This window comes from Petromyzon marinus, chromosome 52, assembly GCF_048934315.1.
Source record: "Petromyzon marinus isolate PM22_M1 ecotype Great Lakes invasive population chromosome 52, UKy_Petmar_22M1.pri1.0, whole genome shotgun sequence".
Classification (NCBI taxonomy): Eukaryota; Metazoa; Chordata; class Hyperoartia; order Petromyzontiformes; family Petromyzontidae; genus Petromyzon; species Petromyzon marinus.
Window position 1 is genome coordinate 9,876,565 of NC_133718.1, and position 25,732 is coordinate 9,902,296.

Below are 25,732 nucleotides of genomic sequence, written 5' to 3' on the forward strand. Positions count from 1 at the left end.
CCACCACGACCCTTTTGAGTCGACATCGACCGCACGCGGCACGCTCAGCACGCGGCACGCTCAGCACGTGCCACACGCTCAGCACGTGCCACACGCTCAGCACGCGGCACACGCTCAGCACGCGGCACGTGCTGAGCGTGCCGCGTGCGGCGTGCGGCGCGTGGCACGCTCAGCACGCGGCACACGCTCAGCACGCGGCACACGCCGCACGCTCAGCACGCGGCACGCTCAGCACGCGGCGAGACCCACGGCGTTCCCCGACACCCGGAGCGCTGTGCGAGAGAAGTGACGTCCGTCCACTGCAGTACCAGGGCGCGGCGCATTGCGGCGCTTGTATTGACCATACTTCACCACGCTGGTACCAGAGCGGGTCTGTGAATGCGGGCGAGTGAAGGCTCGAGTTCCGTACAGTGCTGACATACACGCAATTTGCTAGTTAATTGAATGCAAGTACACCGTCGAAACTGATAGCAAGAGGAAATAATATACCGAGCCAGTGGTATAAAATCCTCATTTCGAGGGCGGCGAGCGGCGACTCGCATATGACCACCGCTGTTGATGATGACTTCATTCACACCGCACTGTAGTGTCACTGTACAATGCACGTAAGCCCAACAGTGCACGCGCAGACAGCGCTGTACACGCGTACCGTGCGAACATAACGTCAACAACATAACGTCAATAACACAACATAACGTCAATAACACAACATAACGTCAATAACATAACGTCAATAACATAACGTCAATAACACAACATAACGTCAACAACATAACGTCAATAACACAACATAACGTCAATAACACAACATAACGTCAATAACACAACATAACGTCAATAACACAACATAACGTCAATAGCATAACAACATAACGTCAACATAACGTCAATGACACAACAACATAACGTCAATAACACAACAACATAACGTCAATAACATAACGTCAATAACATAACGTCAACAACATAACGTCAATAGCATAACGTCAATAACAACGTGTTCATTCTGCTTCGCGGTGCACAGCATACAGAAGAAGTGCATCCGACAGCCACGACTCTACTGACGCTACCCCCCACTCTCACCAACCCGCACTGAGCAGGCGAGGTGAAGTATGGTCAAGTTAATAAACCCCACGGGGTGTGCAGAGGCCCTCGTCCAGCAGTGGACGCGTGGAGCACAAAGAGGAGGGGGTATGGGAGAGGAGGAGGAGCGGGCGCGACTTGTCCATCACCTGCCCCTTCTGGTAGACGACGTCTCCCCGCGACACGGCCATGGACGATGGCGCGAGCGAGCGAGCGAGCCCGCAAAGAGGCCCCCCAGGAGCTTTGAAACCTCGCAGGAGAAGCGCGCGACTGATGGTGGTGGTGGTTGTTGGCGGCGGGGGTGGTGGTGAAGCCAAGCCGGCCGGTTCCCTTACGTAACGAACACAACAGCAGCAGCAGCAAGGAGACACGCTGCTTTAGCTGGGTGTTGTTTATCGGAGCTTATCGAAGGCCGCCTCTCTTGCTGCCTCCGAGTGAAGGGAGCGCGCGCCCCATGTGCGCCCTGAACACCGCAAACCTGCGACTCGCCGCCGGCGGCCATCTTACGCAAGGGAAGCGTCGCCCCCCGCAGTGAATGGGAAAGCCGGCGATGGGCGTCATCAACACGTCACCACTTCACCTCCCCACTCCCCACCCCCACGAAGAAACGGGACACGGGGATTGGGCCAAAGCGGGAAACTCTTCCCTGTGTAAGATGGCCGACAGGAACGCGTACACCGCGGCAGCGCTATGGACCCCGCCCCCTTCTCCCCGTCTCCCCCCCCGCCATTATCCTCCCCGCTACCGCTATAGGCGCTGCGCGAGACGCCGCGTGATAAAAATGTTTTATAATTAATTAGGGCGCAACCTCGGTCTGTGACGTAACAAACATAATTGTTGGGGGCGGTGTCAGTTGACGTCACTGGCAGGTATCGAATTTCTAAGCGTCACATCCTGTGCGTCACATCCGGCGATGACGTCGCAATCGTCACAGGCTAAATACACGTGACGCTCGCACGTGACGCTCACAACTCCAACTGGCTCCTCACTGGCAACACGCGTGGTCAAGATGGTGCTGCTGTATGGGGTCAAGACGTTTGTCATGTTGACCTTGATTCACATTACCGGATTGGTTGGTTATAAAGGAGACAGTGCCAACTACCCGACCCCGACTCCATTGGTCACACAGCCCAACATAGACCCCTTGCCATGCGTTGTGTCACAGCAGCTCATGGCCGTTGCGATAGTGATGATGGCTGTGATCGAGATATTCCTGTGGCGACGTTGGAGCTGTAACCTATCCAACACCGAGCGTTACAGCGCCATGCTGTGCGAGGAAAACATGAAGCTGTGTCAAAGAAGAAGCACGGTGGAAGACGACAACGCATTCCTCAGGTTCAGGGAGGCGGAGACGCGTAAAGACAATGAGGCGTTGCGTCTAGAGATACTGCTTCGGGAGAACGCAATGGTGCTGAATCCACAGATGCTGCGTGAAAAGAACTGGCTCGTAAAGAAGGAGAATCAACGGCTGCGTCACGAGAACGAGAAGCTGATTCGTGCCGCAGCCACCCACGCCGCCACGGCCAACGTCACCGCCAATGCCGCCGACGCTCCCACCGCCGCGAACGCCGACGCCGATGACGCCACCACCGCCGCTATCACGACTAACGAGGAGACCTCCTTTGCTGCCACGGCCAACACCACATCGTCCACCAATGCCTCAGACGTTCCCACCGCCTCGAACGCCGACGCTGATGACGCTACCGCCTCCATCGCCGCCACTGACACCCCCACCGCCAACGTCACCAACAAGACCAAGAAGCTTAAATTTCGATGTCTCAGAAACTTCTTTCGTAAACGCTTCAATTTGACACGTTTAAGAGCCCGAATAAAAACATCACCCACATAGAGGCAAAAGACAAAGGACCCCCGTATAGCCTTAACAGACTGTTTGGATAATGGCTGTTAGCAAGGACGTATGACGTACACGACCACTCCTCACACACACATGGACGCACACACACGCACGTGCCTGACTTACTAATGGGTTCTGTTCCTGATGACCCTTCGTAAGCCGCATGGTTTGTCAGTCGGGAAGCAATAATGTACTGTATCTAAATGCACATATCCGTCGGTGTCATAAAATGTGTTATGGTTAAACAAAAAAAGGGAAGCACTGTTAAGCTTATAAATAAGAATTATTGTATATTTGCATGTAACACTCTAAAAAATGTACTGTATGGTAAATACAACTTAAAATAAAGTAACATAAAAAGAAATTCGTTTTGTTTTCGTTACCTTGAGTCCTGATGCTGGCTTGGTTGTGTAGGAGAAATTAATTAAAAGAATTTTGATTTAAAGCTTTGGTGACTGCAGTAATTCATATTCTTAGCTCTTTCGGTAAAGTCACGTTGAAGGGAAACAATAAAATATATATAATAAAATTCTCACGACGTTTCGACTGCAACACAAACGGCAAGAAACATTTGAAAAAATGTTTTTTGCCGTTGGTTTTCACACCTGATGATGACTACTTGTGTTGCAGTCGAAACGTCGTGAGAATTTTATTGTTTATATATATTTTATTGTTATTGTTTCCCTTCAACGTGACTTTACCAAAAGAACCAAGAACATGAATTACTGCAGTCACGAAAGCTTTAAATAAAAATAAAGGTTTTGTTTTGGGTCGCGTAAATATCAATGCGTCGTGAAACCCGCACAAGTTGTGCATATTCCCAGTTGTTTTCTCCAGTCGTGCATCCTCCCTCACGCACTTAGCCAGCTCGTTGTAGGCAACTTTTATTTTACACTCGAATTAATCTGGAGCTGTGCCCTCTACCAGAAGAAACTCGACTCCCAGAGACCACTCTCGGTTGATGGTGGTGAAGAAGCCAAGGCTGTCGGTCCCTTACGTAATTAATACTGCAACAACAAGGAGACACGTGAGTTGGTTGTCATTGGTGGTTATTGGCAGTGGAAGGCCGCGTGTCTTGCTGCCTCAGAGAGAAGAGAAAGGCGCTGGAATGCGACGAGAAAAAAACTGCCCTGCAACTTCAAACTCGCAAACGATTGTCACCAGCGGCCATCTTACGTGAGGGAAGCGTCGCCCGTTGTGGTGAACGGGAAATCCGTCGATGACGTCTTCAACACGCCCCTCCACCTCCCCCCGTTTGCCCCCACCCCCACCATTAACCTCCCCGCTACCGCTAGGGGCGCTGCGCGAGACGCCGCGCGAGGCAAATAAATAAATAATAAGGGCGCGGCTCGGTCTGTGACGTCATTCATCCGGTTTGGGGGCGGGGTCAGCGCGTCACATCCGGCGATGACGTCGCAATCGTCACAGGCTTAATACACACGTGACGCTCACACGCGAGTTTCACACCCGAACTGGCTTCGCCTTGGCAACACGTCGTGGCAAGATGCTGCTCCTGCATGTAGTCATACCGTTTGTCGCGTTGCTCTTGATTCACTTTTCCAGACTGGTTGACTACAAAGGAGGAGGCAGTGTCAACTACCCGACTCCATTGGTCACAAAGCCCAACATAGACCCCTTGCCATGCGTTGTGTCACAGCAGCTCATGGCCGTTGCGATAGTGATGATGGCTGTGATCCAGATATTCCTGTGGCGACGTTGGAGCTGTAACCTATCCAACACCCAGCGTTACAGCACCATGCTGTGCGAGGAAAACGTGAAGCTGCGTCAAAGAAGACGCACGGTGGAAGACGACAACGCATTCCTTAGGTTCAGGGAGGCGGAGACGCGTAAAGACAATGAGGCGTTGCGTCTAGAGATACTGCTTCGGGATAACGCAATGGTGCTGAATCAACAGATGCTGTGTGAACAGAACTGGCTCGTAATGAAGGAGAATCAACGGCTGCGTCACGAGAACGAGAAGCTGATTCGTGCCGCAGCCGCCCACGCCGCCACGGCCAACGTCTCCGCCAATGCCGCCGACGCTCCCACCGCCGCGAACGCCGACGCCGATGACGCCCCCACCGCCGCTATCACGACTAACGAGGAGACCTCCTTTGCTGCCACAGCCAACACCACATCGTCCACCAATGCCGCAGACGCTCCCACCGCCTCGAATGCCGACGCTGATGACGCTACCGCCTCCATCGCCGCCATTGACACCCCCACCGCCAACGTCACCAACAAGACCAAGAAGCTTAAATTTCGATGTCTCAGAAACTTCTTTCGTAAACGCTTCAATTTGACACGTTTAAGAGCCCGAATAACATCACCCACATAGAGGCAAAAGACAAAGGACCCCCGTATAGCCTTAACAGACTGTTTGGATAATGGCTGTTAGCAAGGACGTATGACGTACACGACCACTCCTCACACACACATGGACGCACACACACGCACGTGCCTGACTTACTAATGGGTTCTGTTCCTGATGACCCTTCGTAAGCCGCATGGTTTGTCAGTCGGGAAGCAATAATGTACTGTATCTAAATGCACATATCCGTCGGTGTCATAAAATGTGTTATGGTTAAACAAAAAAAGGGAAGCACTGTTAAGCTTATAAATAAGAATTATTGTATATTTGCATGTAACACTCTAAAAAATGTACTGTATGGTAAATACAACTTAAAATAAAGTAACATAAAAAGAAATTCGTTTTGTTTTCGTTACCTTGAGTCCTGATGCTGGCTTGGTTGTGTAGGAGAAATTAATTAAAAGAATTTTGATTTAAAGCTTTGGTGACTGCAGTAATTCATATTCTTAGCTCTTTCGGTAAAGTCACGTTGAAGGGAAACAATAAAATATATATAATAAAATTCTCACGACGTTTCGACTGCAACACAAACGGCAAGAAACATTTGAAAAAATGTTTTTTGCCGTTGGTTTTCACACCTGATGATGACTACTTGTGTTGCAGTCGAAACGTCGTGAGAATTTTATTGTTTTATATATATTTTATTGTTTTATTGTTTCCCTTCAACGTGACTTTACCAAAAGAACCAAGAATATGAATTACTGCAGTCACGAAAGCTTTAAATAAAAATAAAGGTTTTGTTTTGGGTCGCGTAAATATCAATGCGTCGTGAAACCCGCACAAGTTGTGCATATTCCCAGTTGTTTTCTCCAGTCGTGCATCCTCCCTCACGCACTTAGCCAGCTCGTTGTAGGCAACTTTTATTTTACACTCGAATTAATCTGGAGCTGTGCCCTCTACCAGAAGAAACTCGACTCCCAGAGACCACTCTCGGTTGATGGTGGTGAAAAAGCCAAGGCTGTCGGTCCCTTACGTAATTAATACTGCAACAACAAGGAGACACGTGAGTTGGTTGTCATTGGTGGTTATTGGCAGTGGAAGGCCGCGTGTCTTGCTGCCTCAGAGAGAAGAGAAAGGCGCTGGAATGCGACGAGAAAAAAACTGCCCTGCAACTTCAAACTCGCAAACGATTGTCACCAGCGGCCATCTTACGTGAGGGAAGCGTCGCCCGTTGTGGTGAACGGGAAATCCGGCGATGACGTCTTCAACACGCCCCTCCACCTCCCCCCGTTTGCCCCCCCCCCCCCACCGTTAACCTCCCCGCTACCGCTAGGGGCGCTGCGCGAGACGCCGCCCGAGGCAAATAAATAAATAATAAGGGCGCGGCTCGGTCTGTGACGTCATTCATCCGGTTTGGGGGCGGGGTCAGCGCGTCACATCCGGCGATGACGTCGCAATCGTCACAGGCTTAATACACACGTGACGCTCACACGCGAGTTTCACACCCGAACTGGCTTCGCCTTGGCAACACGTCGTGGCAAGATGCTGCTCCTGCATGTAGTCATACCGTTTGTCGCGTTGCTCTTGATTCACTTTTCCAGACTGGTTGACTACAAAGGAGGAGGCAGTGTCAACTACCCGACTCCATTGGTCACAAAGCCCAACATAGACCCCTTGCCATGCGTTGTGTCACAGCAGCTCATGGCCGTTGCGATAGTGATGATGGCTGTGATCCAGATATTCCTGTGGCGACGTTGGAGCTGTAACCTATCCAACACCCAGCGTTACAGCACCATGCTGTGCGAGGAAAACGTGAAGCTGCGTCAAAGAAGACGCACGGTGGAAGACGACAACGCATTCCTTAGGTTCAGGGAGGCGGAGACGCGTAAAGACAATGAGGCGTTGCGTCTAGAGATACTGCTTCGGGATAACGCAATGGTGCTGAATCAACAGATGCTGTGTGAACAGAACTGGCTCGTAAAGAAGGAGAATCAACGGCTGCGTCACGAGAACGAGAAGCTGATTCGTGCCGCAGCCGCCCACGCCGCCACGGCCAACGTCTCCGCCAATGCTGCCGACGCTCCCACCGCCGCGAACGCCGACGCCGATGACGCCACCACCGCCGTTATCACGACTAACGAGGAGACCTCCTTTGCTGCCACAGCCAACACCACATCGTCCACCAATGCCGCAGACGCTCCCACCGCCTCGAACGCCGACGCTGATGACGCTACCGCCTCCATCGCCGCCACTGACACCCCCACCGCCAACGTCACCAACAAGACCAAGAAGCTTAAATTTCGATGTCTCAGAAACTTCTTTCGTAAACGCTTCAATTTGACACGTTTAAGAGCCCGAATAAAAACATCACCCACATAAAGTCAAAAGACAAAGGACCCCCGTATAGCCTTAACAGACTGTTTGGATAATGGCTGTTAGCAAGGACGTATGACGTACACGACCACTCCTCACACACACATGGACGCACACACACGCACGTGCCTGACTTACTAATGGGTTCTGTTCCCGAGGACCCTTCGTAAGTCGAATGGTTTGTCAGTCGGGAAGCAATAATGTACTGTATTTAAATGCACATATCCGTCGGTGTCATAAAATGTGTTATGGTTAAACAAAAAAAGGGAAGCACTGTTAAGCTTATAAATAAGAATTATTGTATATTTGCATGTAACACTCTAAAAAATGTACTGTATGGTAAATACAACTTAAAATAAAGTAACATGAAAATAAATTCGTTTTGTTTTCGTTACCTTGAGTCCTGATGCTGGCTTGGTTGTGTAGGAGAAATTAATTGTTAATTAAAAGAAGAATTTTGATTTAAAGCTTTGGTGACTGCAGTAATTCATATTCTTAGCTCTGTCGGTAAAGTCACGTTGATGGGAAACAATAAAGTAATAATATATATATAAAACAATAAAAATTCTCACGACGTTTCGACTGCAACACAAGCAGTCATCATCAGCTGTGAAAACCAACGGCAAGAACATTTTCACACCTGATGATGACCGTTTCTGTTATGGTCGAAACGTCGTGAGAATTTTGATTGTTTTATACATATTTTGTTTCCCTTCAACGTGACTTTACCGAAAGAACCAAGAATATGAATCACTGCAGTCACGAAAGCTTTAAATAAAAAAAGAAAGGTTTTGTTTTGGGTGGCGTAAATATCAATACGTCATGAAACCCGCACAAGTTGTGCATATTCCCAGTTGTTTTCTCCAGTCGTGCATCCTCCCTCACGCACTTAGCCAGCTCGTTGTAGGCAACTTTTATTTTACACTCGAACTAATCTGGAGCTGTGCCCTCTACCAGAAGAAACTCGACTCCCATAGACCACTCTCGGTTGATGGTGGTGAAGAAGCCAAGGCTGTCGGTCCCTCAGGTAATTAATACTGCAACAACAACAAGGAGACACGTGAGTTGGTTGTCATTGGTGGTTATTGGCAGTGGAAGGCCGCGTGTCTTGCTGCCTCAGAGAGAAGAGAAAGGCGCTGGAATGCGACGAGAAAAAAACTGCCCTGCAACTTCAAACTCGCAAACGATTGTCACCAGCGGCCATCTTACGTGAGGGAAGCGTCGCCCGTTGTGGTGAACGGGAAATCCGGCGATGACGTCTTCAACACGCCCCTCCACCTCCCCCCGTTTGCCCCCCCCCCCCCACCGTTAACCTCCCCGCTACCGCTAAGGGCGCTGCGCGAGACGCCGCCCGAGGCAAATAAATAAATAATAAGGGCGCGGCTCGGTCTGTGACGTCATTCATCCGGTTTGGGGGCGGGGTCAGCGCGTCACATCCGGCGATGACGTCGCAATCGTCACAGGCTTAATACACACGTGACGCTCACACGCGAGTTTCACACCCGAACTGGCTTCGCGTTGGCAACACGTCGTGGCAAGATGCTGCTCCTGCATGTAGTCATACCGTTTGTCGCGTTGCTCTTGATTCACTTTTCCAGACTGGTTGACTACAAAGGAGGAGGCAGTGTCAACTACCCGACTCCATTGGTCACAAAGCCCAACATAGACCCCTTGCCATGCGTTGTGTCACAGCAGCTCATGGCCGTTGCGATAGTGATGATGGCTGTGATCCAGATATTCCTGTGGCGACGTTGGAGCTGTAACCTATCCAACACCCAGCGTTACAGCACCATGCTGTGCGAGGAAAACGTGAAGCTGCGTCAAAGAAGACGCACGGTGGAAGACGACAACGCATTCCTTAGGTTCAGGGAGGCGGAGACGCGTAAAGACAATGAGGCGTTGCGTCTAGAGATACTGCTTCGGGATAACGCAATGGTGCTGAATCAACAGATGCTGTGTGAACAGAACTGGCTCGTAAAGAAGGAGAATCAACGGCTGCGTCACGAGAACGAGAAGCTGATTCGTGCCGCAGCCGCCCACGCCGCCACGGCCAACGTCTCCGCCAATGCCGCCGACGCTCCCACCGCCGCGAACGCCGACGCCGATGACGCCACCACCGCCGTTATCACGACTAACGAGGAGACCTCCTTTGCTGCCACAGCCAACACCACATCGTCCACCAATGCCGCAGACGCTCCCACCGCCTCGAACGCCGACGCTGATGACGCTACCGCCTCCATCGCCGCCACTGACACCCCCACCGCCAACGTCACCAACAAGACCAAGAAGCTTAAATTTCGATGTCTCAGAAACTTCTTTCGTAAACGCTTCAATTTGACACGTTTAAGAGCCCGAATAAAAACATCACCCACATAAAGTCAAAAGACAAAGGACCCCCGTATAGCCTTAACAGACTGTTTGGATAATGGCTGTTAGCAAGGACGTATGACGTACACGACCACTCCTCACACACACATGGACGCACACACACGCACGTGCCTGACTTACTAATGGGTTCTGTTCCCGAGGACCCTTCGTAAGTCAAATGGTTTGTCAGTCGGGAAGCAATAATGTACTGTATTTAAATGCACATATCCGTCGGTGTCATAAAATGTGTTATGGTTAAACAAAAAAAGGGAAGCACTGTTAAGCTTATAAATAAGAATTATTGTATATTTGCATGTAACACTCTAAAAAATGTACTGTATGGTAAATACAACTTAAAATAAAGTAACATGAAAATAAATTCGTTTTGTTTTCGTTACCTTGAGTCCTGATGCTGGCTTGGTTGTGTAGGAGAAATTAATTGTTAATTAAAAGAAGAATTTTGATTTAAAGCTTTGGTGACTGCAGTAATTCATATTCTTAGCTCTGTCGGTAAAGTCACGTTGATGGGAAACAATAAAGTAATAATATATATAAAACAATAAAAATTCTCACGACGTTTCGACTGCAACACAAGCAGTCATCATCAGCTGTGAAAACCAACGGCAAGAACATTTTCACACCTGATGATGACCGTTTCTGTTATGGTCGAAACGTCGTGAGAATTTTGATTGTTTTATACATATTTTGTTTCCCTTCAACGTGACTTTACCGAAAGAACCAAGAATATGAATCACTGCAGTCACGAAAGCTTTAAATAAAAAAAGAAAGGTTTTGTTTTGGGTGGCGTAAATATCAATACGTCATGAAACCCGCACAAGTTGTGCATATTCCCAGTTGTTTTCTCCAGTCGTGCATCCTCCCTCACGCACTTAGCCAGCTCGTTGTAGGCAACTTTTATTTTACACTCGAACTAATCTGGAGCTGTGCCCTCTACCAGAAGAAACTCGACTCCCATAGACCACTCTCGGTTGATGGTGGTGAAGAAGCCAAGGCTGTCGGTCCCTCAGGTAATTAATACTGCAACAACAACAAGGAGACACGTGAGTTGGTTGTCATTGGTGGTTATTGGCAGTGGAAGCCCGCGTGTCTTGCTGCCTCAGAGAGAAGAGAAAGGCGCTGGAATGCGACGAGAAAAAAAACTGCCCTGCAACTTCAAACTCGCAAACGATTGTCACCAGCGGCCATCTTATGTGAGGAAAGCGTCGCCCGTTGTTGTGAACGGGAAAGCCGGCGATGACGTCTTCAACACGCCCCCCCCCCTTCACCTCTCCCTCCCCCCACGCCGTGAGGGGACACAGGGATTGGCAAAAGCGAGAAACTTTTCCCTGTGTAAGATGGTCGACAGCAACGCGTACATCGCGGCAGCGCTCCCGACCCCCCCTACCGTCCCCCCACCCCCCACCGTTATCCTCCCCGCTACCGCTAGGGGCACGGCACGAAAAACCGCTTGAGTTAAAATAAATAAATAAGGTGCACCTCGGTCTGTGATGTCACAGACCCCATTTTTGGGGGGGGGGGTCAGCTGACGTGCCCGGCCGGTGTCGGATTCTAACCGCATCACATCCGGCGATGACGTCACATTCGTCACAGGATAAATACACGTGAGAGGGCGATGGTGCTGCATCCACAGATGCTGCATGAGGAGAGCCGGCTCGTAGAGAAGGAGAATCAACGGCTGCGTCACGAGAATGAGAAGCTGATTCGTGCCGCAGCCGTCAACGTCAGCACCTCCACCAATGTCACGGACACTCCCAACGCCGCGAACGCCAACACCAACAACGCCATCACCACGATGCCAACACCGCCGCCACTAATGGCATTGCCAAGACGAATAAACTTTCATTTTTATGGCTCAGAAACCTCTTTCATTCAACTATTTCATTTTAAAAGTTAAAAAGCCCGAATTAAAACATCACACACAAAGGCAAAAGACAAAGAACCCCCGCATAGCCTTCACAGACTGTTTGGACAAGGGCTGTTAGCAAGAACGTAAAACCTACACGACCGCTCCTCACACAAAGACAAAGATCCCCCGTTTTGCCTTAACAGACTGTAGGGGCAAGTGCTGTTAGCGAGCACCTATGAAGGCCGAAATGGTACACGAGTGGGTGGGTGGCCAGCACCACGCCCGACTGCCTTTGTCTCCCCAGTGGCGATGTTTACACCGCACCAGGTACTCATTTGAGGCTGAGTCGACCTAGGGGAGGCCCGGGACCGGTTCAGATAATCGTCACTGGTGTTGGCCGTGAGAGGGAATCGAACCCGGGTCGCCAGGTTCATAGCGCAGCGCGCTAACCGCTACACTATTGCTCCCCACACATGGACACACACATGGACACACACACATGGACACACACACACACACAAGTGGCTGACTTACTAATGCAGGGGTCGGGAACCTATGGCTCGCGAGCCAGATGTGGCTCTTTTGATGATTGCATATGGCTCGCAGATAAAACAAAATATTCTCACTTGTTTTAATCCATCCATCGATTTTTGACTGCGCATGTCCTGTTCAGGGCTGCAGGAGCAATTGTCCATTATTTTAATTGGATGATACTGGCCTACGTTTGCCGTTGCTGGGTAAAACAGGTAAACGCCCCCTTTTGAATCAGTCTGAGACTGCGTCTGCTCGGTCATTAGCTCAAAGCTAACCCTTCGACGAAGAAGATGGCGAAAAGAAAAAAAGACGACGAGTATCGTACATTTCAGGACGAATGGACCGAAGAATTCGCCTTTGTGGAGAGAGCGGGTTCTGCGGTGTGTCTAATTTGCAATGACAAAATTACATCGTTGAAACGGTCGAATGTAAAGCGGCATTTCGACACGCGCCACGCTACCTTTGCATCAAAATACCCTGCGGGAGACAGCAGAAAGAAAGCGTGCCAAGAGCTTCTGAGCAGGGTGCAAACTAGCCAGCAGCAACTCCGCGTATGGACCCGGCAAGGTGACTATAATTCGGCTAGCTTTGCTGGTTCTTTAGCAATAGTGAGGAACGGAAAACCATTCACAGATGGCGAGTATGCTAAAACGTTCATGCTGGATGTAGCCAATGAACTTTTTGATGATCTTCCGAACAAAGACAAGATAATCAAACGGATACAAGACATGCCTCTGTCGGCAAGAACTGTTCATGATCGTACCATCGTGATGGCAAACAAAGTGGAGGAAACGCAAGTGAAGGACATAAATGCAGCGCCGTTCTTTTCTCTGGCTTTGGATTAGTCAACAGACGTGAGCCATTTGTCGCAGTTCAGCGTGATTGCAAGATATGCTGTTGGTGACACACTGCGCGAAGAAAGTCTTGCTGTTCTGCCATTAAAAGGGTCCACAAGAGGTGAGGATTTATTCAAGTCTTTCATGGAGTTTGCTCAAGAAAAAAGTCTACCTATGGATAAACTTCTCTCAGTGTGTACTGATGGTGCTCCGTGTATGGTGGGGAAAAACAAAGGATTTGTGGCGCTTCTCCGTGAACATGAAAATAGACCCATCCTAAGTTTCCATTGCATTATACACCAGGAGGCACTTTGTGCTCAGATGTGTGACAGGCAGTTTGGCGAAGTGATGTCGCTGGTCATTCGTGTGATCAACTTTATTGTTGCCCGAGCCTTAAATGATCGCCAGTTTAAAACACTGCTGGATGAAGTTGTAAATAACTATCCTGGTCTGCTTTTGCACAGCAATGTGCGTTGGTTGTCAAGAGGGAAGGTGCTTAGCCGTTTTGCGGCTTGCCTGAACGAAATCCGGACTTTCCTTGAAATGAAAGGCGTCGGGCATCCTGAGCTAGCCGACACCGAGTGGCTCCTCAAGTTTTACTATCTCGTAGATCTGACTGAACATCTGAACCAGCTCAACGTGAAAATGCAAGGCATTGGAAATACAGTGTTATCCCTTCAACAAGCTGCATTTGCTTTTGAAAACAAGCTGGAGCTTTTCATCACGGATCTTGAAACAGGTCGTTTACTACATTTTGAAAAACTGAGCCAATTTAAAGATGCATGCACAGCAAGTGAGCCCATTCAAAACCTTGATCTCCACCAGCTAGCTGGCTGCACATCTAGTCTCCTACAGTCCTTCAAAGCACGCTTTGGAGAATTTCGTGAGCACACTCGTCTTTTTAAGTTCATCACCCATCCAAACGAGTGTTCACTGAACACAGCCGACCTGAATTACATCCCTGGTGTCTCCGTCAGAGATTTTGAAGCAGAAGTGGCTGACCTGAAGGCCTCAGACATGTGGGTGAATAAGTTCAAGTCACTGAATGAAGATTTGGAAAGAATCACACGACAGAAAGCGGAGTTGGCGAGCAAGCACATGTGGACAGAAATGAAAAAACTCCAACCCGAAGACCAGCTGATTCTCAAAACTTGGAACGCGCTTCCTGTCACATACCACACACTGCAGCGTGTGAGTATTGCTGTATTGACCATGTTTGGATCTACGTATGCATGTGAGCAGTCATTCTCACATCTTAAAAACATCAAGTCCAACCTACGATCACGTTTAACGGATGAAAGCCTCAACGCTTGCATGAAGCTTAACCTCACCAAGTACCAACCCGACTACAAAGACATCAGCAAATCCATGCAGCACCAGAAGTCGCATTAATGGTGAGTGTTATAACAACATTATTTAAAAGAATAAATTCAGAGGCTTATTATACTGACATTTAGTTGAATTCACATTTAAAATATATTATATGGCTCTCACTGAAATAAATTTCCAAATTTTTTGCTTTCATGGCTCTCTTAGTCAAAAAGGTTCCCGACCCCTGTACTAATGGGTTCTGTTCCTGAAGACCCTTCATAAGTCGAATGGTTCGTAAGTCAAGACGCGATAATTAAGTGTATTTAAATGCACATACCTGTAAGTGTTATAAAATGTGTTATGGTTAAACAAAAAAGGGAAGCATTGTTTGGCAGAAAAATAACAATAATTGTACATTTGCCTGTAACACTGTAAAAAATATACTGTATGGGGAATACAGCTCAAAATAAAGTTACGTGAAAATAAATTAATCCGATTTGTTTTCGTTACCTTGAGTCTAGTCACGTGGTAACACTGTGGTGGTATTGTGAGTAATGTATCACGTGGTAACACTGTGGGGGTATTGTGAGTAATGTATCACGTGGTAACACTGAGAGCCGCTTTAGGGGGTATTTGGCCTACTCTTTCACACGCTTTCCCCCACGATGTGCGACCTGCCGATCGATTAACCGCTCTAGTCGGCATGTAACAATCGCTTTTAATTCCTCGCCTAACAACACTCGCTCATTCGTATGACACACACGGCAACGCTCAAGTGTCCCAGCAGGCGAATGTGCTCACGTAAGGTGGAAAGCCAGGGAAGGGGGGAGGATGGGACAAGGGTGGCGACGGGTAGGCCCACGGTGGGACGCTCTGCTTCTGCTTGTGACCCTTCTTCCGTGCTCCGTGCCCACCCTTGGGTCTGCCTGGCATCTCGTAGTCGTCGGCGGAGGGGGCACTCTCCTGCGGCGTCGGCGCACACACGGGAACGCACATCGGAGAGACGCTTTCGCGCGATTCTGCATTCCTTAAATGACTACGGCTTAACCTCGTATAACGGACCATGCTCATGACGACAGCCCGTTTATTACGAGCATAGCTGCAGTGGCGTTAATTCTCATGTCGATTCGCATACTTCCACACAGCGTCCGGGTTACCTTAGCCACCCTACATATATAACGATCGTGCTCGCTGCCAAACATCCAATCATTGATGGGTTTTTCTTTTGTATTCTATGAATAATGTACACATGTACCTGCCTGTGTGTCATGTTTTAATTCAGCATTTGTTTAGGATGCCTGTTCAAATAAACCATTAGATATACACAGCGACACATTGACGCTGTCACGTGTTTCCTCAAGGTCCAGTTTAAGTTTTTCATTCCAGGTTCGCTAGTGGTTCGTTCTAAAGAGGAAATATCTGTATTTACATAACATTACATATGGGCCTTGAAACGACGCACTGCATTGTTGGCACAGCATGTACTTCCACAATGACAGAGATCCCCCGCATAGCCTTTAACAGACTGTTGGGGCAAATGCTGTTTGAGAGCATCTATTAATGCCGGCACGGCACGCGATGGAGATGGTTGGCCAGCACAATGCTTGGCTGCCCTTGTTTCCTCAAATGTGGATATTTACACACAGCACCAGGTGACTATTTAAGGCTGAGACAACCTAGGGGAGGCACAGGAAAAGATTAGATATGAGCCACTGTTATTGGTCGAACTCAAGTCGCCGGGTTCGGGGCATAGTGCACTCAACCACACCACCACTGTGCTTCCATTGGCACACGTAAAAGACAAAGATCTTCTTGAATTCTAAACCATGTGGCAGACGAGTCTGAAATCTGACTTAAAAATCGATCGAAATAGCCTTCATGAAACGGGTTTTCTTTACGTTTTTACTTCTCTTCAAATGCAATGCATTTGGTTCAACGCCGTTCCACAGCTTTAATTCCCCACGCAGAAAAAAATCTTCGTCTTGCCGATCAACCTACTCGTATTGTTACGCTGCAACAGAAGGGCACCTCCTCACCTCCACCCTCGGTAACACGGCTGAAAAAAACATCGGCTGGGTCCACGTCCTGGCGAGAGCCACGTAGCTGCCAACGTTTAGGGGTTAGGCTGCTTTTCTTCACAAATGTATCAAAAACTTCCTTTCCACCGCAATGAATGATTTATGCTATAATTTACAGCACTTCATGAAACCCTCTTGAAAGATGAAGGTCTCACCATGCCGTATTGGGTCATGGAGGGGGGGAGTTGTTTGACCATACATCGCCATTTTGGTTTGTGCAAGATGGTCAATGTGGTCCCAGGACTGGTCTTGAAAAGTTACAAGTTTAAGCCTTGGGGAGGGGGGGGTCGGGTTTTTGCACCACTGGCTCAGAGTAAATGAACATTTGCCCCATTGCATGTTTTGAGCAGGAAAGGCAGCTCAACTCTCAACGAATCGATTAATCCGAATCCATCACAGCCCCGCCGCCCCGGCTCACCTTGCCGGCCCGGGACGCCGCGTCGGCGTCGCAGCTCGCGGCCGCGTCGCTCTCCCCGCCGGCGCGGGCGGCAGACTCCGCCGCTGGCGGCAGAAGATCGGCGAGCTTCAGCTCATCCTCGTTGCCGTAGCCCGTGAAGACCATGACGCACGTGCCGGCGCTGGCGTCCACCGACTTGATCGTGGCGTCGTAGACCACGCCGTCCTCGGACCAGGCAGCCTGGCACAGGTCGCCCGCCTCCAATGGCACGCGAGAGGTTGGCACAGAGACGGGCAACGATTCACCCCGTCTAGCCGACGCGTGCCAATGGAGCAAGCGCTGTTGGCACACCTACGAAGGACGGCATGGCGCAAGAAGGCGGCAATGCGGCCAGCACCACGCCTGGCTGCCTCGAGTCTCCACAAAGTAAACCGCTGTAGTCTGCGCTCCACCAACGGAAGAAAAGCAAAACTACATTAACTCTCTCCTGAAGAGCTCCCGTGGCTGGAAGACCTCGACATCGGCATTTAGCTGAGGAAAATTGCCATCCGCAGGACGGTGTATGCTTACGTACAATTTGTGTTCCTTGTTCTCAGTGTTGTCGCAGCGGGGAACACAGAAAGGGACCGTTTGGCTAACCATCAAACTTTTGGCTCGCACTTTCAGATGCGCTTCTGCGGCCATCTGGAACGCTCTTCCTTTCCGATATTAGGAAGCCACTGGAGCTACGCACTTTTACATCTAGACTGAAAACTAATTTCTTTAGAAGTGCTTTTTGTGTTCAGATTCTTGTACTTCCCCTGCACCTCTGACTAGCGCGGTTGGCTATGTACGGTGCGAAACGTCGTGAGAATTTTAGTGTTTTATTTTTTTTACTTTATTATTTCCCTTCTACGTGACTTTACCGAAAGAACCAAGAATATGGTGCGAAAGTAGTTCAACATACATACATGAGAATCTTTATTTAGACTGGAAGAATTCGATGAGCTATGAAGCTCATTTTCACAGATGGTCCAGAATGGGGAGGTCAGAAAGGTACAACAGCAAACAATACAAATGAAATGATAGGAGTGAAAAATAAAGAAAATGGTTAGCAAGTCACTAAATATAAACAAAGGAATTTATTAATTACAGGAATCCGATTTATCAAGCTTGGGCAAGGCAGCAAAAAACAACAAAACAGTCCCAGGCCACACCGAGATAACACCACACAGTAGTAGTATCTCAATAAAATGGCACATTAACACTGAGCTCGCATCTGGCTACAGCTCCAAATGGCTCACACGGTGGAGCCTAAACAGACTGAGAGTGGATTTCGACAGAAGCAACTCTCTCACGAAATCATGGGGGGTTTCTACGCAAAAGAAGAATTTGCTTATGATAATATGGCTTTCCCCTTTCTGGCAATAAAACAGAAAGGGGAAAACCCTATTATCATAATTTAATACTGGCAAAGGAGGTCTCATGAAATAATTTGCTTGTCGGGAGAAGCAAACCTCATGGACCTTCTCCCTGAGATTTCCCTGCAGCACAACAATGCCAAACACCAGAAGCGGTGGCCTGTGAAGAATATTGGGGAAAGGCCAATATAGGTTGGACAGCAGACACGACAAAGCGGATAACTATTAACATCACGCAGGTAATGGTCAAAGTTATAAATTACATTTGCAAATAAACGTGACAGCCACATCCAGAGCACCAGTAATCTTCTGCTTCAGGATATTTACCTTGTCGGAGGGCGACATGCTGCTCCTCTTGTGCCGTCTCCGTGTCTTCGCCCGCTTGTTCACGGACTTTGTCTCCCCGTAGGTCTTGGGGCTCTCGCAAGTGCGGTGCCATTTTTGAGCGCTGTCTGAAAGAACACGGTCGGTTAGTTGAGGTTGGTTGGGTTTCGTGTGGCCACGGCCATATACACTGACGAAGTCACGGGCCGTAGGTAACCCACCCCTGCTCTAAGACGTGTAGGACCGGGTGTCTAGACCTGCTTCTGTACATACACGTACTACTTTGGAACGGCTCGTACAGTGTTGCCAACTCAGCAATTTTGTTGCTCGATTTAGAGGCATTTTGGGGGGTTTACCAAGCGACCAAATTTGAGTGACTTTCTGGGATAATTTTGAGGATTTAGAAGCAATTCCCGCTGCGTATGAATGTACGCCATTACATGACATTTAAAATGGCTCATCGACTCAAAAAAGCACGCTCTTAGTAATCCTACGTCACTTTGCTATGGCACAGTGTCGAGTGCCATTTATTATAACTAGTCTAGGCATAATGCAGCCTTATTGAGTTAGCAACAATGCTGTCAAACCACTGTGTGTCCATTTTCCCCATTCATATTTGTGGCTGACATGTTTCCAACCTGCGCACGTATCACTGTGCACGTTCTCCGCCGCCTGGTGAGGAAGTTCGTTTAGACAAAAACAGTCAAATCAACTTGAGCAAGGCGCTTACCATCGAATGATAACACAGTACTCGAAGGTGTGCGCATGTTGAATTTCTTTCGCATCGTACGTAGCCAATCATGCTAATCGGAGGTGTGGGGGAAGGAGAACAAAAATGTAGCCGTAAAGAAATTAGTTTTGTAACCACTGGTGGTGAACGTGACACACGAAGTGTGTTATATTGTCGGGCTTTCCCGGGTATCCCTTGCAACAGGTGTGTTGTGTCTCAAGGTGTAAATATAACCATGTACACGCACACAGAGATACGAAGTGCACAAGTACACACAGACAAGCGATACAAAGACAAAGACCCCCCCCTTATAGCCTTAACAGACTGTTGGGGCAAGTGCTGTTAGTGAGCACCTATGAAGGCCGGCATAGCACACGAGCGGGTGGGTGGCCAGCACCACGCCCGGCCGCCTTTGTCTCCACAGTGGCGATGTTTACACACCGCGCCTGGTCCTCATTTGTGGCTGAGTCAACCTAGGGGAGGCCCAGGACCGGTTGAGCTCACATCCAAAGTCGGAGACACTCACCTTGAAGGACGTGACGGCTTTGTCATACGCCTTGATGAGTGCTGCGTTGTGCCAAATGTCAGAATCGTCACTCTACACAGGACACACAACCACCACCACCACCATCACCACCACGACCCTTTTGAGTCGACATCGACCGCACGCGGCACGCTCAGCACGTGCTACGCTCAACACGTGCCACACGCTCAGCACGTGCCACGCTCAGCACGTGCCACACGCTCAGCACGTGCCACGCTCAGCACGTGCCACACGCTCAGCACGTGCCACGCTCAGCACGCGGCACGTGCTGAACGTGCCACGTGCGGCGTGCGGCGCGTGCCACGCTCAGCACGCGGCACGCTCAGCACGCGGCACGCTCAGCACGTGGCACGCTCAGCATGCGGCACACGCTCGGCACGCGGCACACGCTCGGCACGTGCCACACGCTCAGCACGTGGCACGCTCAGCACGTGGCACGCTCAGCACGTGGCACGCTCAGCACGCGGCACGCTCAGCACGCGGCGAGACCCACGGCGTTCCCCGACACCCGGAGCGCTGTGCGAGAGAAGTGACGTCCGTCCACTGCAGTACCAGGGCGCGGCGCAGTGCGGCGCTTGTTTTGACCATACTTCACCACGCTGGTACCAGAGCGGGTCTGTGAATGCGGGCGAGTGAAGGCTCGAGTTCCGTACAGTGCTGACACACGCAATTTGCAGGTTAATTGAATGCAAGTACACCGTCGAAACTGATAGCAAGAGGAAATAATATACCGAGCCAGTGGTAGAAATTCTTCATTTCGAGGGCGGCGAGCGGTGACTCGCATATGACCACCGCTGTTGATTCGACACAAAGTAGTGCACTGTTGACTTCATTCACACCGCACTGTAGTGTCACTGTACAATGCACGTAAGCCCAACCGTGCACGCGCAGACAGCGCTGTACACGCGTACCGTGCGAACATATCGTCAACAACATAACGTCAATAACACAACAACATAACGTCAATAACACAACAACATAACGTCAATAACATAACGTCAATAACATAACGTCAATAACACAACATAACGTCAATAACATAACGTCAACAACATAACGTCAATAACATAACGTCAATAGCATAACGTCAACAACATAACGTCAATAACATAACGTCAACAACATAACGTCAATAGCATAACGTCAATAACACAACATAACGTCAATAACACAACAACATAACGTCAACAACATAACGTCAATAACATAACGTCAACAACATAACGTCAATAACATAACGTCAACAACATAACGTCAATAACATAACGTCAATAACATAACGTCAACAACATAACGTCAATAACAACGTCTTCATTCTGCTTCGCGGTGCACAGCATACAGAAGAAGTGTATCCGACAGCCACGACTCTACTGACGCCACCCACTCTCACCAACCCACACTGAGCAGGCGAGGTGAAGTATGGTCAAGTTAATAAACCCCACGGGGTGTGCAGAGGCCCTCGTATAGCAGTGGACGCGTGGAGCACAAAGAGGAGGGGGTATGGGAGAGGAGGAGGAGCGGGCGCGACTAGTCCATCACCTGCCCCTTCTGGTAGACGACATCTCCCCGCGACACGGCCATGGACGATGGCGCGAGCGAGCGAGCCCGCAAAGAGGCCCCCCAGGAGCTTTGAAACCTCGCAGGAGAAGCGCGCGACTGAAGGTGGTGGTGGTGGTTGTTGTTGGCGGCGGCGGTGGTGGTGAAGCCAAGCCGGCCGGTTCCCTTACGTAACGAACACAACAGCAGCAGCAAGGAGACACGCTGCTTTAGCTGGGTGTTGTTTATCCGAGCTTATCGAAGGCCGCCTCTCTCGCTGCCTCCTAGTGAAGGGAGCGCGCGCCCCATGTGCGCCCTGAACGCCGCCACCGCAAACCTGCGACTCGCCGCCGGCGGCCATCTTACGCAAGGGAAGCGTCGCCCGCCGCTGTGAATGGGAAAGCCGGCGATTGACGTCATCAACACGTCACCACTTCACCTCCCCCCTCACCACGCCGAAACGGAACACGGGGATTGGGCCAAAGAGGGAAACTCTTCCCTGTGTAAGATGGCCGACAGGAACGCGTACACCGCGGCAGCGCTATGGACCCCGCCCCCTTCTCCCCGTCTCCCACTCCCCCGCCATTATGCTCCCCGCTACCGCTATAGGCGCTGCGCGAGACGCCGCGTGATAAAAATGTTTTATGATTAATTAGGGCGCAACCTCGGTCTGTGACGTAACAAACATAATTGTTGGGGGCGGTGTCAGCTGACGTCACTGGCAGGTATCGAATTTCTAAGCGCGTCACATCCGCGCGTCACATCCGCGCGTCACATCCGGCGATGACGTTGCAATCATCACAGGCTAAATACACGTGACGCTCGCACGTGACGCTCACACTCCAACTGGCTCCTCGCTGGCAACACGCGTGGTCAAGATGTTGCTGCTGCATGGGGTCAAGGCGTTTGTCATGTTGACCTTGATTCACATTACCGGATTGGTCGATTATAAAGGAGACAGTGCCAAGTACCCGACCCCGACTCCATTGTGCACAAAGCCCTACATAGACCCGCTGCCATGCGTTGTGTCACGGCTGATGGGCATTGCGATAGTGATGATGGCTGTGATCCAGATATTCCTGTGGCGTCGTTGGAGCTGTAACCTATCCGACGCCGAGCGTTACAGCGCCATGCTGTGCGAGGACAACGTGAAGCTGCGTCAAAGAACAAGCACGGTGGAAGACGACAACGCCACCCTGAGGGTGAGGGAGGCGGCGACGCGTAAGGACAATGAGGCGTTGCGTCGAGAGATGCTGCTTCAGGAGAGGGCGATGGTGCTGCATCCACAGATGCTGCATGAGGAGAGCCGGCTCGTAGAGAAGGAGAATCAACGGCTGCGTCACGAGAACGAGAAGCTGATTCGCGCCGCAGCCGTCAACGTCAGCACCTCCACCAATGTCACCGACGATAACGACGTGACCGCCACCACCACCGCCACCATTTACACGACGCCAACACCGCCGCCACTATTGCCACCACCGAGACGAAAAAACTTACATTTCGATGACTCAGAAACCCCTTTCATAAAACGATTTAATTTTATAAGTTAAAGAAGCCCAAATAAAACGTCACACATAAAGGCCAAAGACAAAGAACCCCTGTATAGCGGTAACATACTGTTTGGAGAAGGGCTGTTAGTAAGGACGTATGACCTATACGACCGCTCATCACACACACACATGCACACACAAATGGATGCATACTCACGCAAGTGCCTGGCTTCCTAAAGGTTTCCGATCCTGAGGACCCTTTGTAAGTCGAGTGGTTCGTAAGTCGGGATGCAATAATGAACTGTATTTAAATGCACATACCCGTCAGTGTTATAAAATGTGTTATGGTTAAACAAATAAATTCGTTGAAAAATAGTGTTTTTTAAAACATCGGTTTTATTAACAATTTCGTTTAACTCACGGTCGAGAAGTGCATCAATGTCGCCTGAGACACGCGGCACCTGCTTTTTGTGATCACTGTTACGTTGCATTTATGGCTTTTATTTTGGTGATTTCGAAAACGTTTTATTGGTTTTGGCCATGTTTTCGTTTATTGTAGTACGGAGTTAAGACTGATGGCCTAAATCATAGTTGTCTTGTGGTTGTTATTTGACTTGCATCCCACTGGTATTTTTGCACACAGCGTTGGTGTACGGTGCTATTTCAGGAATATTCTGATGTTTTTTTCCTGGATTTTCTGTTTCCACAGTCACATAGTCACCTTAAAATGTTTTCTTGTTCATGTTTTTGTTTTTTGTTTGTTGCGGTTGCACCTGATTCAAGAGCCGAATGGCTCACAGGGCTATACCAAATAAATGGAACTATGAACTATGTGTGAGCCGATTCCACAGTTTAGGGACCGCGGCGTTTTTTGCCTACACAATTATATATATAATAAGGCGTCCATACAAAATGTAAATTGCCTTAAAGTAGCGAATTAATTGATGCCAATTTTTATACTGGCATGCATTGTCACCGGATCTGAGTACGTGTGCAAAATGTGGAATTGATTGGACAACGGGAAGTGGACCAAATTTTGATTACAAGATTTGACCACGACAAACAGAGGAATCAAGTTAATTAAAACCGTTGAAAAAGGGACGAATTGTTAAGCTTCTAAATAATTATTGTACATTTGCATGTAACACTCTAAAAATAATTCCTGCATAGTAAATGCAACTTAAAATAAAGTAACATATAAAGAAATAAATCCGTTTTGTTTTCGTTACCTTGAGTCCTGATGCTGGCTTGGTTGTGTAGGCGAATTTAATGGTTAATTAAAAGATAGTGACGCAAGCGAGTGTGGTGAAGGGCACCTTTCAGGAAACTTTTCTTGAAATCTTTCTGGAGAGATTGGTCGGGTTGGCTCTGGCTCTCTTTCAACATTCATGAAAAACCTATCAAGGGAAACTTGGACAGAGGCCATATTATTTTGTTCATATATCTTTAAATACAGTGGAAACTCAACCCATCACTGCCAACTCTAGAGACATTGGTGAATCTATATAAGTTAAAGCTTTCGTGACTGCAGTAATTCATATTATTAGCTCTTTCGGTAAAGTCACGTTGAAGGAAAACAATAATATATATAAAACAATAAAAATTCTCACGACGTTTCGACCATAACGCAAACGGTCATCATCAGGTGTGAAAAACCAACGGCAAGAAACATTTGGCGTGTTGCATTTATTTATTTTTAATCGGTGCATTTATTCATTTATTTAATCAATAGTTCACGCTTACGGTGGCTTTCAGACAGCATGCATTAATTTTTCGTCTCCCCCCTCCTCTTTTCAGAACATAGATGGACTCGTCCTTCTAAACAAACTGTCAAATCGCTATCCGTGGCGCTAACGTTTTTTTAAATAAATACAAACACCGTTTGAAAATAAATAAATGCAAACCGCCACTTCTTTCAAATGTTTCTTGCCGTTGGTTTTCACACCTGATGATGACCGTTTGCGTTATGGTCGAAACGTCGTGAGAATTTTTATTGTTTTATATATTTTTTATTGTTTTATTGTTTCCCTTCAACGTGACTTTACCGAAAGAGCTAAGAATATGAATCAGAATCAGAAAGGGTTTTATTCGCCATGAAAGTTCACACCGACACGGAATTTACTTTGGCAGGATGGTGCATACATTCAACATATAGGAATCTAAAATCTTAAATAAGTTTTAAACAAGTCTTACTGTAATAATAAGGGTTAAAAGTCTAACTAACACCAAGGGGCTGAAGTATATAAAATTGAATAAATATCGAATATAAAATAGCTTTAAGATATAATTTAAAAATAAAAAATACAAATAGGTTAACATAGTTAATATCGGAAAGGTGTCATTATGTAGATAAAATGTAGAATCTACATGAGTTAGGATTTTGAACCTCAAAAATAGTCAAGCCAGCTTCAAAATACCGGAAATCTTTTTCTCAGTGACGTCAGCTTAATCTGTAAACTCTTCTGCCTCCAGTTACATGAGATCCTCATTGGTCCTATCTTGTGAATGAACTTTATCGGCCTCAATCTCCTGCTCAATTTGCTTTCCCAATCCAACGATTTTTGTCAATGACTGTGGACATTGTTTCCTCAACCCCCCTGAAATAATTCACATATTGAGAGCAAAGCTTTTTCCAAACACCATTCATGTTTGTCTGCTGCACCTCATTCCAAGGCCCTGGAATGAGGGGACTGCCC

At 48.6% G+C, this 25,732-nt stretch overlaps 1 protein-coding gene across 2 annotated transcripts; it reads right to left on the minus strand.

The window, feature by feature from the left end:
• Positions 1-16,144: 16,144 nt before the first annotated feature.
• On the minus strand, positions 16,145-19,442 carry LOC142931332 (survival motor neuron protein-like). 2 transcript variants are annotated; one of them, XM_076075225.1, is made up of 2 exons: positions 18,740-19,442; positions 16,145-17,270 (listed from the first exon to the last, which is right to left on the minus strand). In XM_076075225.1, the coding sequence occupies exons 1-2, from the start codon at positions 18,755-18,757 to the stop codon at positions 16,995-16,997; spliced, it is 294 nt and encodes a 97-aa protein (XP_075931340.1). In that variant the 5' UTR covers positions 18,758-19,442; the 3' UTR covers positions 16,145-16,994. The 2 variants fall into 2 exon arrangements, with proteins under 2 accessions (XP_075931340.1, XP_075931339.1); XM_076075224.1 differs by having other exon boundaries at positions 16,145-17,363.
• Positions 19,443-25,732: the final 6,290 nt, after the last annotated feature.